Genomic DNA, 14,515 nt, shown 5'->3' with positions numbered 1-14,515 from the left:
CTTAGACCTTTTTATTTAGGTACAAGGCAAGTACTTTAAATTTACATTTGTAATTCTTCAGTGTACTGTTGAGATAAACTTTTGATCTCTTATTATTAAACTCTGCATATGGACTGTGTAGTACATAAGCAAATCTTTCCAAAGGCTTAACTTAAATGGTGGATTGATCTGTAGAATAGAGTTCTTACCTTGCTGATTAAAGAGAATCTTTGCCCAATTTTATTTTTATCCTTATGGGCAAAGAGGAAGCCTTTTGCTTGAAAGTAAATTTGTGTTCTACTTGCAAGACTTGAGTATTTAAATGAAATTAAGTTGAAGGTTTGTACTCTTTAATACTGCAGGGCTTACAGTGTTTTCATCTCTTTTCCCAAAAGGTCTCTCTGTCTTGGTTATTGGAATGGCCACTGTTGTGACAACTATTACAGGACTGTCTACGTCAGCGATAGCCACAAATGGGTTTGTAAGAGGAGGTAATGCTATTTTCATGAGGTTTTTAAAGCTTTCCTCACTCTGAAGTGCACACTTCATTGTTGCTGAGGAGCAAAGCCTTCCTTGGGTTCTGTGTGTGATTAAATAGTCACGTAATTAACAAAGTCAATCGGTAGCCTAGTATTTAGATTTAAACTAGTTTAAATCTAATTAGTTTTAACTAGTTTAAACTAGTTATGCTGTAAAAGGAACTTTATTATTGGTGTAAGTTTTTGTAATACAGATGTTTTTAAGGCTACATATCCAGCTATGGAGTAGGGTCTTAATATTCTCCTGAGCTGCACGGGTTGGTTAAGAGTGTGTTCGTGTGTGTTCATGTCCTGAAATAAACCTTCACACAAGTAACTCTGCAAACTCTGTTAGCTCCAGCTTTCCTGAGGGTGGTGGTTTTCATTCTCTCCCATGGTTTATGTCGTGTTGTCAGCTATTTTTGGAAATGGTTGGTGCCTCTGACATGATCAGACTGCTTCATGACATTACAAGACTGCTGCCAGGAAAATAATGTGGTGGGATTAAAGTAGGAGGTTATAAAACTATCTTCATTAATACTAAGAATGAAGAGAAAAGCCTCACTATCACAAAGTAAACGGACCCAATGCGAAAAATCAGCTATGACTGTTAGCATTATGTCAAGCTTAAGTTTCTGAATGCCTTTCTGGTCTTTAATTATATTATGTATATCAGGTTTTTCCATTCATATAGGAGCTTTTTCTTTTAAGTCGTTCTTGAAAAACAGTACTTCATTAGGAAATTTGAAGTCCTGAATTGGAAGAACTGTAAGATTTCATAGGAACATTTTTTCCTATGAAAATATTATATTACAGTAAATTTTTTTTAATGTTACATAAGAAATACAGAAGATGGCAAAGCTGGGTACATATACAGGATTTCTGCAAAAAGTCCAGTGCGGTGAAGTTAAATATTTTCTGTTGCAGATTTTTTACATGCACTCAGTTATTTCAGACTGGAGCTAGAGGGTTTTGTTGCTTCTAGAAAGCTTAACCTTAAGTTTGAGGAATAAGCCTTTGCTACATTTTCTAAACTTTACCTTCCTGTAATACTCCAGATACTCAGATTTTCATTTGTCATGTGGGATTTGTTGTTTTCGTTCCGCTCAAAAGTACAAAGAGCAGGCTCTTGAGAGTCCCATTGGAGGGTAGAAAATTCATTTAACAGCAGAGCTTTTAGGAACAGGTCTTGGAAGTTTGAAACTTTTGTGGATTTATTGCAGTCTGCTTTGCTTGATCTTGACTGCACAAGTGCTTTGGGCAGTTTGAAGTAAAAAGCCCAGTTATACTGCAGCTTGTGTTCTACAGTTTTTAACCATAGAACTAGTTGCATACCTAATATGTAATAATATGATGTGGTGCATCATTTGTAGTTATTTCCGCCTGGTCTCTTCTCCTAAGAACTTGAAATACATTCCTGAAACTTCAGCACATCTGTCCCTAAAATACTGAGTTAAGGGTTATTTTCTAATACATCAGGGAATAAAGAGTGAGTAGATTCTGACTTGTGTAAATGTTAAAGGGCTGATGACTGTCTGTTACAAGCTGTATCATGTAGAGGACTTGTTTGTCATTTGTGTTTTTTTTCTTTCAGGAGGAGCATATTACTTAATTTCCAGAAGTCTGGGGCCAGAGTTTGGTGGTGCCATAGGTCTGATTTTTGCATTTGCCAATGCTGTGGCAGTGGCAATGTATGTTGTTGGTTTTGCAGAGACTGTTGTCGAGTTACTCAAGGTACGTGGATGACACTGCTTATATTGATTATACTTTATAGATAAAGTTTTACACCTCATATAGAATGTTTGAGTATATAAACTATATACTTACTGTTTTTTCGATTCATCTGATCACAAAATGGTGTGGTATTTCAAGGTCACCTAGTTCATCCCCTGTCCAAGTAGAATCACAGAATGGTTTGGGTTGAAAGGGACCCTAAAGACCACCCAGTGCCATCCCCTGCCATGGGCAGGGACACCTTTCACTATCCCAGGGTGCTCCAAGCCCCATCAGCCTGGCCTTGGACATTTCCAGGGATCCAGGGGTAGCCACAGCTGCTCTGTGCCAGGGCCTGCCCACCCTCACTGTAAAATATTTCTTTCTTACATCTAACCTAAATCAGCCATCTTTAAGTTTAAAACCATTATTCCTTGTTCTGTCACCACAAGTCCTATCCAAAAGTCTGTTCCCATATTTCTTGTAAGCCCCTTTTAAATATTAAGTGATGGCAGTAAGGTCTCCCTGAGCTCCCTTTTCTCCAGCCTGAACAGCCCCTATCATTTCCATTTGGAAGATTCATTGATTTAAAAACAAGGCAAAACCCAAATTACCTGTGTCCTTAAAGGGAATTTACAATCAGTAAATTTGTGGTGAGCAGGTAAACTACTAATAAATTATAGTAAATAGAATACTGTTCTTTAGGGAAGGTATTTACCTGATGAAATATGTGACTGTGTATATTTTGTTTGTTTTGTTAGGAAAATGGAACGTTGATGATCGATGAAATGAATGATATCAGAATCATAGGGGCTATCACAGTGGTTATACTGCTGGGTATTTCCATTGCAGGAATGGAGTGGGAAGCAAAAGTAAGGAATTCCCCTTTTTTTTTATTTTTATTCTCTGCTTCACAATTTTGCTTCCATTTTTGTACCTTAGCTGTCTGATTTATTTTTAGTGTATTCAGTATTGCATGATGGTACATTACCAAGTTGACTTTTATGCAGTAGCTCTTGGTCTGGCACTAGCATGTGCAGCTCTGAGCAGCATTTCAAATCTTAAACCACTTCACTGGAAGCTTAAGCATCTATGAGAACCTAAACTCCAGCATAATCCACTCGTAATGACATTGTCAAATAGATTAATGGCATTTTCCTCTTCTGGGCAGTTACAGCACAAGAGAAGGTAAGAATTTCAGCATGGGGATTTTTCCTTACTATGAACTTCAGGCAAATTCTGAGGATGAAAAACAGTGGGCTGGCTTCCCTTCTCTTTCACTCTCTTCTGGTTTGATTTTCACCTGGAAACAGCCAGACAGTGGGATGCACTCCCTAGACCCAGCACGGAGAAGGGTTTTGAACATTGGTGGTGATGAATCTGTGGGAGGGAAAACCTCACTCTTAGGTCAGCTCTGACTGAAGAGGTCTTAACAGAGAAGCTCTTCTGCCTTACCAGTTTTCTGCTTGGCATTATGAGGCACTGTAGCTTGCTCTCTGTTTCCTGCACTTTGTAGGCTTTTTATAAATATCTGTCCTTAATTTGCTCAAAAAAAAAAATTGAGAAGAGCCTCTCACTTGGGCTTCCTTCCCAATGTATATTGATATCACAATAGCTCCTATTTTCTTGTCTGAGAGGCAGCTGAAGGAGCCTCCTCATGAAGTATTGTATGTTTCTTGTGCTCCTTCATCAAGATGATGATGCTGTTTATAATAAAAATGAGAGGATTGTTTTTATCATTGTTGCTTCCAAGAAATAGGGCTCCTAGAAGAAGTGAGTGAAGATCGAGTGCATTGCTTTGATCTGCTGGGGAGAAAAGAAACTTACAGAAATTGACCTGGTCGTGAACTTCTTTAGAAACTCTTCACCTTTCTCAAGTAGCCCTTCACTCTCTATAACTTGAATTTGTGATGCTCTCTTTATACACCCAACTGCAAACAGTGCTGACCTCCGTGGGGGAGGCTGAACCCTGAGGGATTGCTTGAGCCTAGGGTTCGGGGCTGACGTGTGCTATGTGGGGGCTAAAGTTGGTATCTACATGGTGACCCTGGGGTAGGGCACCTGACTGATGACGAGGCAGACCACCCTTTCTTTTTCCATCATGATCTGCACAGGGCTGAGCTGGTTACTTTCATTGCCAGTCCCCAGCCACCCGTAAGTGTTAGCTCCCCAGGCACAGAGCAAGCCCTCGTCTGTCAGTGCTAGAGTGTGCGCATAGCCACAGGCAGTCTGGAGCACGCAGACGCTGTGCAGCGCTGCCGCTCTGCACGGGGTCAGCTGGTTCCATTGTTCCCCAGCCCAGGCTGCCCATTGCCATTGTAGCCCCAGCCATAAACCTCACCATTGTTTACTACAGCCATGGAGGAGGTCTGGCCACAAGCGATGCCAGCCACAATTTTGCCCTGCAAGCAGTTGGAAACTCTGCGAGGAGCTGTAGATCCAGATCCAACTTGACCACAGTTATTGTAGCCCCAAGCGTACAGATCTCCATCCAATGAGAGCGCCATGGAATGGTGAGAGCCACAAGCTACTTCCACCACTTTCTTTATTAAGAGATTGGTGCAAACTTGAACAGGAGTAATGCCCTGATTGGTTGTGCCGTTTCCAAGTTGGCTGTAACCATTATGTCCCCAAGCATACACTTCACCGTCTTCAGTACAAAGAACAACATGGGGTCCACTTCCATAACTGAGACTGGAGATCTTCTTTCCACATAAGGCTTCCAATTTCTTTGGTACTATGGTGCTCTGATTATCTCCAGTTCCCAAGCAATTACTGCAATTCAGTCCAAAAACAAATACCTCGTCGTTGTGCGTGATGTAAATGGCTTCGTTGGCCGACGTGCCGAACACACAGGCTTTGCGAATGGAAGCGATTTCTTGGGGGAAAGCATCTTGTGGAGACGTGGCACCCCTGAGAGGATCGAATCAGACAATGGGACTCATTTCAAGAACAGCCTTATCAACACCTGGGCTAGGGAACATGGCATTGAGTGGGTGTACCATATCCCCTACCATGCACCAGCTGCAGGAAAAGTGGAGAGCTACAATGGACTACTAAAAACCCAGTGGAAAGCTTTGGGTGGGGGATCTTTCAAGAATTGGGAGCAGCATTTAGCAAAGGCCACCTGGTTAGTTAACACCCGAGGTTCCACCAACTGAGCAGGTCCTGCCCAGTCTGAGTCCCTGAATGTAATAGAAGGAGACAAAGTCCCAGTGGTACATATCAGAGGTTTGTTAGGGAAGACTGTGTGGATCAATTCTGCCTCGAGTACAGACAAACCCATTCGTGGGGTTGTCTTTGCTCAGGGACCAGGTTGCACGTGGTGGATAATGCAAAGAGATGGAACAGCACTATGTGTACCTCAGGGAGATCTGATTGTGGGGTAAGAATGATATGGGGATAAGGGGTGGAATGTCCTGGGGTGACGTTATGATGCTTGTATCCCCATTCATCTGTTCTGTGCCTTTAAGACCGGCTCTGAAGAGTGGAAGTTTTGTCTGGGTTTCTCTTATCAGGGACACAGAGACGGGCAGTACACAGGGCTGTTTCTTCACTTCTTGCTTCAGCTTGCTGCTTTGCTTGCTCCCTTTTCTGCTCTTGCTTCTGCTCTGCTTTGGCCTCTGCTTATTAGCTAGTTCCAGGTAAACAGTCCAAATTCTTTCCTGGACTGTTTCTCCTCCTCCTGTTTCTGTGACCTGCTCCGGACTGGGACCTGGGAACACCAAGGGTTTGCACTGTTCAGCTGCAGCAGCTGCCCCAGCGCCGGAGGGACTGAGAACAGAGCAACCACCCCCGAAAGAGACTTTCTGGTTTTGTCACCTTTCTCAGAGCGGTGTCAGCTGGTATTGTTCATTTTGTGTGCTGGGGGGTGCTGTGCCTGAAATAAACAGGTTCTTTCCACCTCTCTCCAAGGAATTTTTTCCCGAACCGATTGTGGGGAGGGGCCGTGTGGGTTTTGCTTTCTGGAGGGGCCCTCCTTTGCAGATTCTTTAACAAATTTGCCCTAAACCAGGACACCTCCTTATTCTGAACTGTTTTGAAAGAATTTTTTGTTAATGATCTTCTGGCTGCTGCCACTTGAAGTCACCAAGTAGTATCTTCATTTTGCTGTGTAGCATGAGCATTTATATAACAATAGTTTGCATGAAAATACCCCTGTTTAATGTTTCTACATCAAACCTGAAATGTGGTATTACTGCAGTGCCATCCTTATTTTAGGGGTAGCTTTTAAAAGTCCTGTCTTCTATGTAAAAGTCAAGATTTGGTTTCTCTGTCATGAAAGGAGGCAAGTGGGAGCAATGATTGGCAATGGAACCTGTCAAACAAGCATTTCATGTGGGCTAACAGAACTCAGCATAGCAAAGCATCAGTGTCTCCATCTTGATCTGTGGTGTTTTCCTATGCCTTAGCCAGGTCTTAGAGAAAAGGAGCAGGGAAATCTGTAATAATGCCTTTGAACCAGATCTAAAAGTGAGGAGAGACTGGGATTGATTCCAGGGAAATTTGCTTTAAAAAATGGGTTTTTAGAGTTTGTGGTGTTCACTTCTCAGCTCCTTGTGTTGAAGTCTTAGAAGCCCATATTTTCAGACTTGGGAATTTGAGTATGATATTCAGCAAACATCCCTAGCTTCAGGGAGAAGCTTCCTTAGTTACTGGAAAAATCCACTTGTGGCAATTGCTCTGTGATGACTTCATGTTTATGTTTCTGTCTTACTGAAGACTTGTGTAAGCACCCAGCTGTATCCTCACACCCCTCACCTATTCCTGAGGCTTTACAAAGATTTAAATACAGGACACAAACTGTTTTTCTTCAGGTGGACTTTTCAGTCTGCTGCAGGCCATTTTGCTCTGTTTATTACAGTTCCGCCCTTTTTTCCTGAGAAGCTGAGTGAACTGAAAACTTTATTTTGAGCGCATGAACAGTGCTGCAGTGATATTGCATATTAGTTCCTGATCCTAGGCCTGGAAAAGGTCTGTGAATAGCTTTCCCCAAGCTACTGGCATTTCTTTCTAAGGAATCAAATCACCCAAAAGATAACAGCAGTGTGATTGCTTATTTTAATGGAAGACCTGAACCATCCCTACAGTGCCTAGATTTATCTTTGCACACACTTCAGAGGTGTGGGATGGTTTAAAATACTTGTTCAACTTACAGGGTTTATAATAGTTCTGCAGAAAAGTGACTAAAAATCTAGGTTGTAATAAAAGAAGTGTCAAAACTAGGAATTAACAAGTAATTGTTGCAGTTTGCATTTTAATTTCCTTATTAAGGATTGATAACATGAGAATGTAGCAAAATAAAGTATTTCCTCGCATAAAATAGGAAACAAGACCTGTTTCATTCTGGATGTAATAAATTTTTTAGAAAATACTATATACTAAAGTATAAGACCAAGGATGACCATGGCTAGTAATGCAGTAGTAGCATTTGTTTGGCATTTGGCTATTTTCATGTAAATTTCTTGAATCTCCTCAAATACTTTCCTTCTGGAAGGCTTATATAGAAAGAAATTAGTCATTTTAAGCATTTTGTCTCTACAAATATGTTTTTGAGGCATTTAGTAATAATAAACCTTTTTGATTAGGCATAGAACTTGGAAATTATTCCTATTTCATAATTAAAAATCGTTGTACAAGTTCTCTCCAGCTTTCCTGATTTTTTTGCAGAGAACATGCTGCAAGGTGAAGCTGAATTTGGAATCAAGTAAACATTTACATTTTATAGCACAGCACTAGCTACTATGAAAAGAACAAGTTCTCCTGTCTGACAGCAGTCATTGTGTTTCAGGCGCAGATAGTCCTGCTGGTGATCCTCATTCTTGCTATTGGCGACTTTGTCATAGGAACATTTATTCCTCTGGAGAGCAAGAAGCCCAAAGGTTTCTTTGGTTACAATGGTATGTTGGAACAGTTTACAGTATGGTAAACAATTCCTTCCTTTCCAAAATAAGCTGCTATTATTAATTTAAACATCTAGTATATCTTATAGTTTTGTTTAACTATGGAGACTTTTCCTGATTGCTTGTCACTTCTGCAGTTGGGTCAAAACTTGAGTATTACTTAATATTGAATATATATTAAATTTTAAAAAGCTGGATTATACTATTTTTTCTACATTTAAATCTGCTTAAGTTCACTGTGTTGACTTTGAGTTGAAGTGATGAATTAGGGCTTAAATGTTCTACATTTAGTTTTAAAAAGGTCCTGTAACTGTAAAGCTTTTTTACTGGTCTGATAGTGGCTGGAATGGGTTCATACTTCAGCTTCCATGTGAATATTGACAGACTTCAATCTTCCCCTGCAGCCGACATATTCATGGAGAATTTTGGGCCGGATTTCCGACAAGAGGAAACCTTCTTTTCTGTGTTTGCTATTTTCTTCCCTGCTGCAACTGGCATACTTGCTGGTGCAAATATCTCGGGGGACCTTGCGGTGAGTAGTGAATTAAAGACATTTTCCGTGACCACTCAAGTGTGCATTGACCTCTGTCATCACTGTCCACTGACGTTTTTCTTTCAGGATCCTCAGTCAGCCATACCTAAAGGAACACTGTTGGCCATCTTAATCACTACATTGGTTTACGCAGGAATTGCAGTGTCTGTAGGTAAATAGAGAATGTTTTTAACTTTATCCTTTCACGTTTGTTCTGAGGATGTGTTTTGATTTGGTTTTATGTAATTTGTTATGCAGAGTCGTTATGTAATTGACTTTCCTGCACGGGAAAGTAATAGCCAAAGATTTCTTGTTTTTGCTGTTGGGAGATTCAGCTTTCAGCTGGTTTTATAATTTTGTGAAATAACTGATGCTTTTCTAAGAAAAGTGACTGCTTCAGGCAGGCGATCACAGTAGACTTCTATCGGTGTTGCCTCATTGTTGCAGTTATTTACGTTAAAGGATTTACAGTTTAGCAGTGGGATAATCCCTGGATTAGAAAAGCGTGTTTTCAGGAAATACCCACTGAAAAAACACCTGTGTTGTTTTGAGGATTATGGTAATCAGCCACATACCTGCAGGGAGCTGTGGGATGATCAGACAGCACTGTGGTGAGCATGTTTGAGCAGTAATTCCCCAGCTGAGGGAGGAGACCAAGAAAGGCCTTCAGTTCTCATCAGCCCACTTTTGGAAGTGTCGTGTTCTGCTGTAAAGAGGAGAAATAATCGGAGACTGATCTGAGTCTTCTCTTCCCAGTCTTTCCCAGCCCACAGTTGTTTGAAGTCGTCTGTAGAAGTCGCCCTGGGGTTGGTACCAGTCTTGCTGTAGAGTCCCAGTGGTTTACTATGTTTTCCCCACGTATAAAATAATTCTAGTAACCTTAAGATTACAGGATTGTAATTGAATCATGCACATTTCTTGCCTGTGATTGGAAACATTTTTTTAGTCATGTCACATAAACTAGTTTCTGACAGCAATAATAATTTTTCTTAGGTGAAAGACCTTGTTTTATAATAGCTGTGGTGCCTTTTGAATGAAATTCTCATTTCTTAGAGGACCATTGATCTTACCACTAATGATACTTCCTTTCAAAGATACCAGTCTTGCTAGTCTGCCTTTGTTGGCTAACGTGGGAGTGTAGCTCTGCCAAATAGTTGCTCTGTAGTGATTGTGCTTTGTGCAGCATAATGAGCTACCCTCATTTCCTAATTAGATTGACTGCTAAGACCTCTTGCTACCAAATTTGAATCCTTTGGAACCTCAATCCACACAAGACTCAAATTATTGTTAATACTTGCTTATTAATGGAATACTTTGATCAGCTTCCAAACGTGAAAAGTGCAGTATAAAAACTGACAAAAGAAGCAGTTTGCAAAACCAACTGGACGTGAAATTGATTCATCCAAAATGTTCTGCCATGTACTGACTTACACTTGGAATTCTGCTCATTAGAAAAAGGCAGCAGGAGTCAGAGATCATGGGTGAAATTCAGCTCCTTTTGAGGCGTTGGATCAGGAGTATAGGACGAACAAAAACACTTTTATTCCTTTCCCAGAGAGTGGTCTAAGCAAGTCACTAAAGATGTGAAGGGCTAGTAAGTGTTGCAGAGTAGTCATACCTGAAGAGGAGGAAGATGTTCTGAACTTATCTCACTATTTGTATGCTCTGTAGTAAGTAAGAAGGCTAAACTGAGTAGAAAAGAAAGAAGGAAAACTACTGATCCTGCTGCTAGAGCTAGGCAGCTATTTCAGAAGGATAACTGAGACATTGGTATGCATAATTCAGTTTCATAATTCAGCAAAGGACTGAGGCAGACAAGCAGGTGCGTGAGAAGGCAGATTTCACAGGCAAATTTGCTTTAAAAATCATGGAAGATACATTTCAAAGAACTACATTTATGACTTTAAGAACAAGGGAAGCTCTAGCAAAAAAAAAAAAAAAGCCAAAGGTCTGAGTAGCATTGTGACCTGCTTCCTGTAGTTATGAAAGTAAAACTAATTCACAAAAGCCAAACTGTAATTGTTTGCAGCACTAGTAAAATTAAACACTCTGAACTGCACTCTGAAGGGCTGTAGTAATTCTGGAATTCATATATTAAGGAGATAATTTGGTAGAGATTGCTGTAAACTTTCTCATGCTTAAAGCCTGGCAAAGCTCTATTTCAATTTGGCAGGAATATGCCTGTAAATGCCTGAGAAAAGGTGAAATCTTATTTTCACAGGAGGGAAGACCTAAAGACTTTAGGGAAAAAACTGCCAGAATCATATAAATAAATACAACTTTTCTGAATGAGTCTTACAGAAAATAACATTTATTATTGTTACTTTATATAAGTGTCTTCTGCTGAGAACAGAGCCTGCCTGCCTGTTCTACATTCTCTCTCAGTAAGGCCCACATTTGGTTTGTTCCTGCTGCCACGTCTCTTTCTGCCACATTTTGATTGCATGTGTGAAAGTCCTGCCCAAGCTGAGTTTGAACTTTGACAGAATGAGGAAGAGGAGGGCTGTGATAGTGCACTGTAGGTATTTAATGAGTTGTTCAGTATAATTGGCCTGCCACTGCAATCTTGTCACCAACAAAATGCTGTTTACAAATAGTTCAGCTGAGAAGTGTGTTGTCAAATCCATTTTATGCTGCTTGAGTGGCTGGGGCAGATACCTGAATAGTGAAGAAAGGGAAACCTTTTCCTCTTACAAAGCTCTTACTCCCAGTTAAACAAGAAAACAATTAAAAAAACCTCAGCTCCTCCACATACTCACAAGAAAAGCATAAGACTGGTGTGTGGTGTAGGAAACTTATTGTAATTTCACAAATTAGGCATAATAAGTAACTAAAAAAGAAATGAGGAGTGGAAGGATTAATTAATGTCCACCTACTGGGACCAGGTGTTGTGGTGGGCTGTTAATCAAGTTCTGATGTCTCACAAGAATTTAAATATGGTATAACTAATCAGGAATTAATTTTCCCCATGGAAGAGAGACAACATACGTAGATGCCTAGGAATATTACTGAATAAACTTACACTTGCAGCAGATCTTTGCCTTCTTAATTTTTGCAAATAGTTAATTTTGGTCCTTAGCTGTCATGGGGTTTTGTTGCAAGGCAGTTCTTGTCATTCAGATTCCTGAAAGATTAAAGTAAAGGAGTTTTATTGACTCTGTGGACTTTTCCCCACTCCTTATTTAATTCCAGTCCCCAGAGTATTTCTTGGTGTTCAAACAGTTTGATTACCTCTACTATTAGACTACAGAATGTTAAATAATACTTAGTCTTATCTACTTGTTGTCATATGAGACAAAACCCCCTTGAAATAGAAGACTTAAACTAATGGGTACTAAAATACCATTTTCTCTAATACTTACAGGCAGAACTACTGTTTCTCCAGCATTTTCTTGACCAGCAAAATTAAAATGTAATAATAGATGAACAAAAGACAGTAGTTAAGGTGATGATTATAAAAGAACATGGGAGAAATGATACTCTGTGTCTGTTTTTCACCAAGAAACCACCTGAAAAATACCATGGTCACATAGGAGGTGGCTTACTTAAACATGGGGAAATGGCTTGCAACAGCCTTTCATGAAACTTTTTTTTTTAATGGCTGAGTCATAGTGACTGGAAAAAAAACCAGCTGCAACAGAATTTATACCTCTCTGCAAACATCTGTACACACAAAACAAATCTGCACTCCTCTAGGAAAATTGACTGCGAGAGAAAGTATAAAGTCATAAAACTATAAAATGGCTTGGGTGGGAAGGGACTTTGAAGATCACCCAGTGTCCAGCCTGGCCTCGGGCATGCCAGGGATTGTGCTCTTAAATTCCTGCAAGTCTATTGGCATGCTTTTCCTCCGTGCTAAAACTTTGTTTCTTGCTACAATCAGATATATTAAAAAACTAAAAATTGTTTCAGCCAAGGGAGCAGGTGCTCTGTTTGTGTTTGTTTTTCGTAGTGAGGATGAGCTTAGTACTGTAGCATCTTGAAAAACGAAATGTGTTATTTTAATGTTGCTCTGTTAGATAATGCTTGCATAAAAAGGAATTAACACCTGTCCTTAACTTCAGGTTCCGTTTGTTAATGCTTTTTTGTTACTGTTGTGTCCATTGCAGGTTCCTGTGTAGTTCGAGATGCCACAGGGAATGTCAACGACACCATTGTTAACGAGCTGGCAAACTGCACTAGTGCAGCCTGCAAACTCAATTATGACTTCTCATCCTGTCAGTCTCAGGCAGGGTGTCACTATGGGCTGATGAACAATTTCCAGGTATAAAACTGCCTCCTTAATCTGTATATCGGGTTTTGTGTTCAGATTTTTTTGGATTTTTTCCGGGGGGGATTTTTTTTTCTTTTTTTATTTTAGTTTGGTTTTTTGGTGTTTTTGTTTGTTTGGTGGGGGTTTTTTGGCTTTTTTTGTTGATTTGGTGTCTTGGTGGGTTTTTTTCGTTTTTTGAGGGGTTTTTTGGTTGTTTTTGGCTGAATTTTTTTGTGTGATTTTGTTGATTTTTTTGTTTGTTTGTTGTTTTGGGGGAACTGTGCAGAGGCTTTTTTTGCTGGTTTTGGGTTTCTTGGTTGGTTTTTTGGGTTGGTTGGGGTTTCTTGTTGCCTGTTGTTTTGGCAGGTCTTGTTTGTTTTTTCCTTGGATTTGTTGGCTTGTGTTTTTTTAGTTGCTTGTTAGGTAAAGTCATAAGCTATACATACTGACCTCCATAAATGCAAATTTAATCTGGAATAGGTGTGTGGTACACTTCAGCTGGTATGCAAAATAATGAATACCTTTTGAAAACTCTTAGGTGTTTATACACAGGTGGCATAAATATTTACTCTTTTTCTGAGCAAATTGTTTGGATTTAGGTGGTGGTGCTGCAGCTTGCTTTAGGTACCTGAATGTCATCATTCACCAGTGAGGGTAAATGTACTGATTTTTCAGTAATGGTGCTGATTAATCATAGGTAGCCTCTGTCAGTAATTTGCTTGCTAAATTTTAAAGGTTTTTTAGAAAATACAGTGATTTTTTTTTTTAAGACTGTTTTTACTTGTTTGTCACAGCTTCCCCTTTAATGGTAACAAGGTCATGAATTTTCATTAAACATGATGTTACAGTATTTAAAGATCCTCTGCAAGTTACGGGGTAATTCACAGTCTTTCACCACAGCCAGCTGGGTTGTTCATGAGCTACTGGTAAGGGTTTGAAAGAATCCAAGGGAAAATGAATTTACTGCTCACTGATTCCATTTCACTTTATGGTAGTCCCATCTTTGCCCAAAGTTTTTCTAACATGTGTACAAAAAGTTGGCCAGAGATTGAGGTGAAATCCACTAATGAAATTGTTATAGTGTAATAATGTGAGTATAATCCATGGGGTTAACTTTGTTCTTGTTCAGGGAAGTCAGAATTGCTGTTGTGGGATTGACAAATTTGCAAAATCTGATGACTTTCATTGTTTGTTTTAAGCTCAAAAGAACCAACATATTGTCAAATATTGCGCTGTAACTGGTTTCCTCTGTGTCTTTAAGTCATGACTATTGCAAGGTTCTTATCATAAATGTTACTTGTACTTCAGGGTATTTCTGTCTCCCAGATTATTCTTGCCACTCTCTGTGGAAAAAAGAGTTTCTGTCAATTAGGAAAAGTCACTTTGAAGGTCAGAGGCAGCACAGAGAATGTGGTGCCCCTCACACCCCCCTGCTTTGTTGCAGTTTTGAGAACCTTCTCTGAAATTTCATGTTTGTAGTACCCAGTGGGACTTCCCCTTGCTGTTTTTTCTCTCGCCCTCCCAGCTTTTGCTGTGCATCTCTGAGAAGAGTCTGATTCTGTCTTCTCAAAAGGTGTCAGAAGGAAAATGTTTGTGAGAGAGGCTGTTTGTCTAATGA

The 14,515-nt window shown here is 39.9% G+C and overlaps 2 protein-coding genes across 3 annotated transcripts in view; one reads left to right on the top strand and one right to left on the bottom strand.

Moving 5' to 3' along the window:
- The window catches only part of SLC12A2 (solute carrier family 12 member 2), a 56,311-nt gene that overhangs the window by 17,681 nt on the left and 24,115 nt on the right, over window positions 1–14,515 (top strand). For both annotated transcript variants that reach the window (XM_058044622.1, XM_058044621.1), the window contains exons 4-10: window positions 375–470; window positions 2,092–2,231; window positions 2,972–3,082; window positions 8,002–8,110; window positions 8,518–8,645; window positions 8,733–8,817; window positions 12,755–12,909. In XM_058044622.1, the coding sequence (XP_057900605.1) occupies window positions 375–470; window positions 2,092–2,231; window positions 2,972–3,082; window positions 8,002–8,110; window positions 8,518–8,645; window positions 8,733–8,817; window positions 12,755–12,909 (824 nt within the window). The remainder of the gene's footprint in view (window positions 1–374; window positions 471–2,091; window positions 2,232–2,971; window positions 3,083–8,001; window positions 8,111–8,517; window positions 8,646–8,732; window positions 8,818–12,754; window positions 12,910–14,515) is intronic.
- LOC131095460 (RCC1 and BTB domain-containing protein 1-like) lies at window positions 3,185–5,137 on the bottom strand (the record flags this gene model as incomplete). The annotated part of the gene is given in 2 exon segments (XM_058043226.1): window positions 3,185–4,495; window positions 4,498–5,137. Coding segments are annotated over 2 exon segments (891 nt in total), but the record flags the coding sequence as incomplete, so codon positions are not given.

This window comes from Melospiza georgiana, chromosome Z (genome assembly GCF_028018845.1).
Source record: "Melospiza georgiana isolate bMelGeo1 chromosome Z, bMelGeo1.pri, whole genome shotgun sequence".
In the NCBI taxonomy this organism is placed as follows: Eukaryota; Metazoa; Chordata; class Aves; order Passeriformes; family Passerellidae; genus Melospiza; species Melospiza georgiana.
This window is presented reverse-complemented; position numbering and strand designations above follow the sequence as displayed.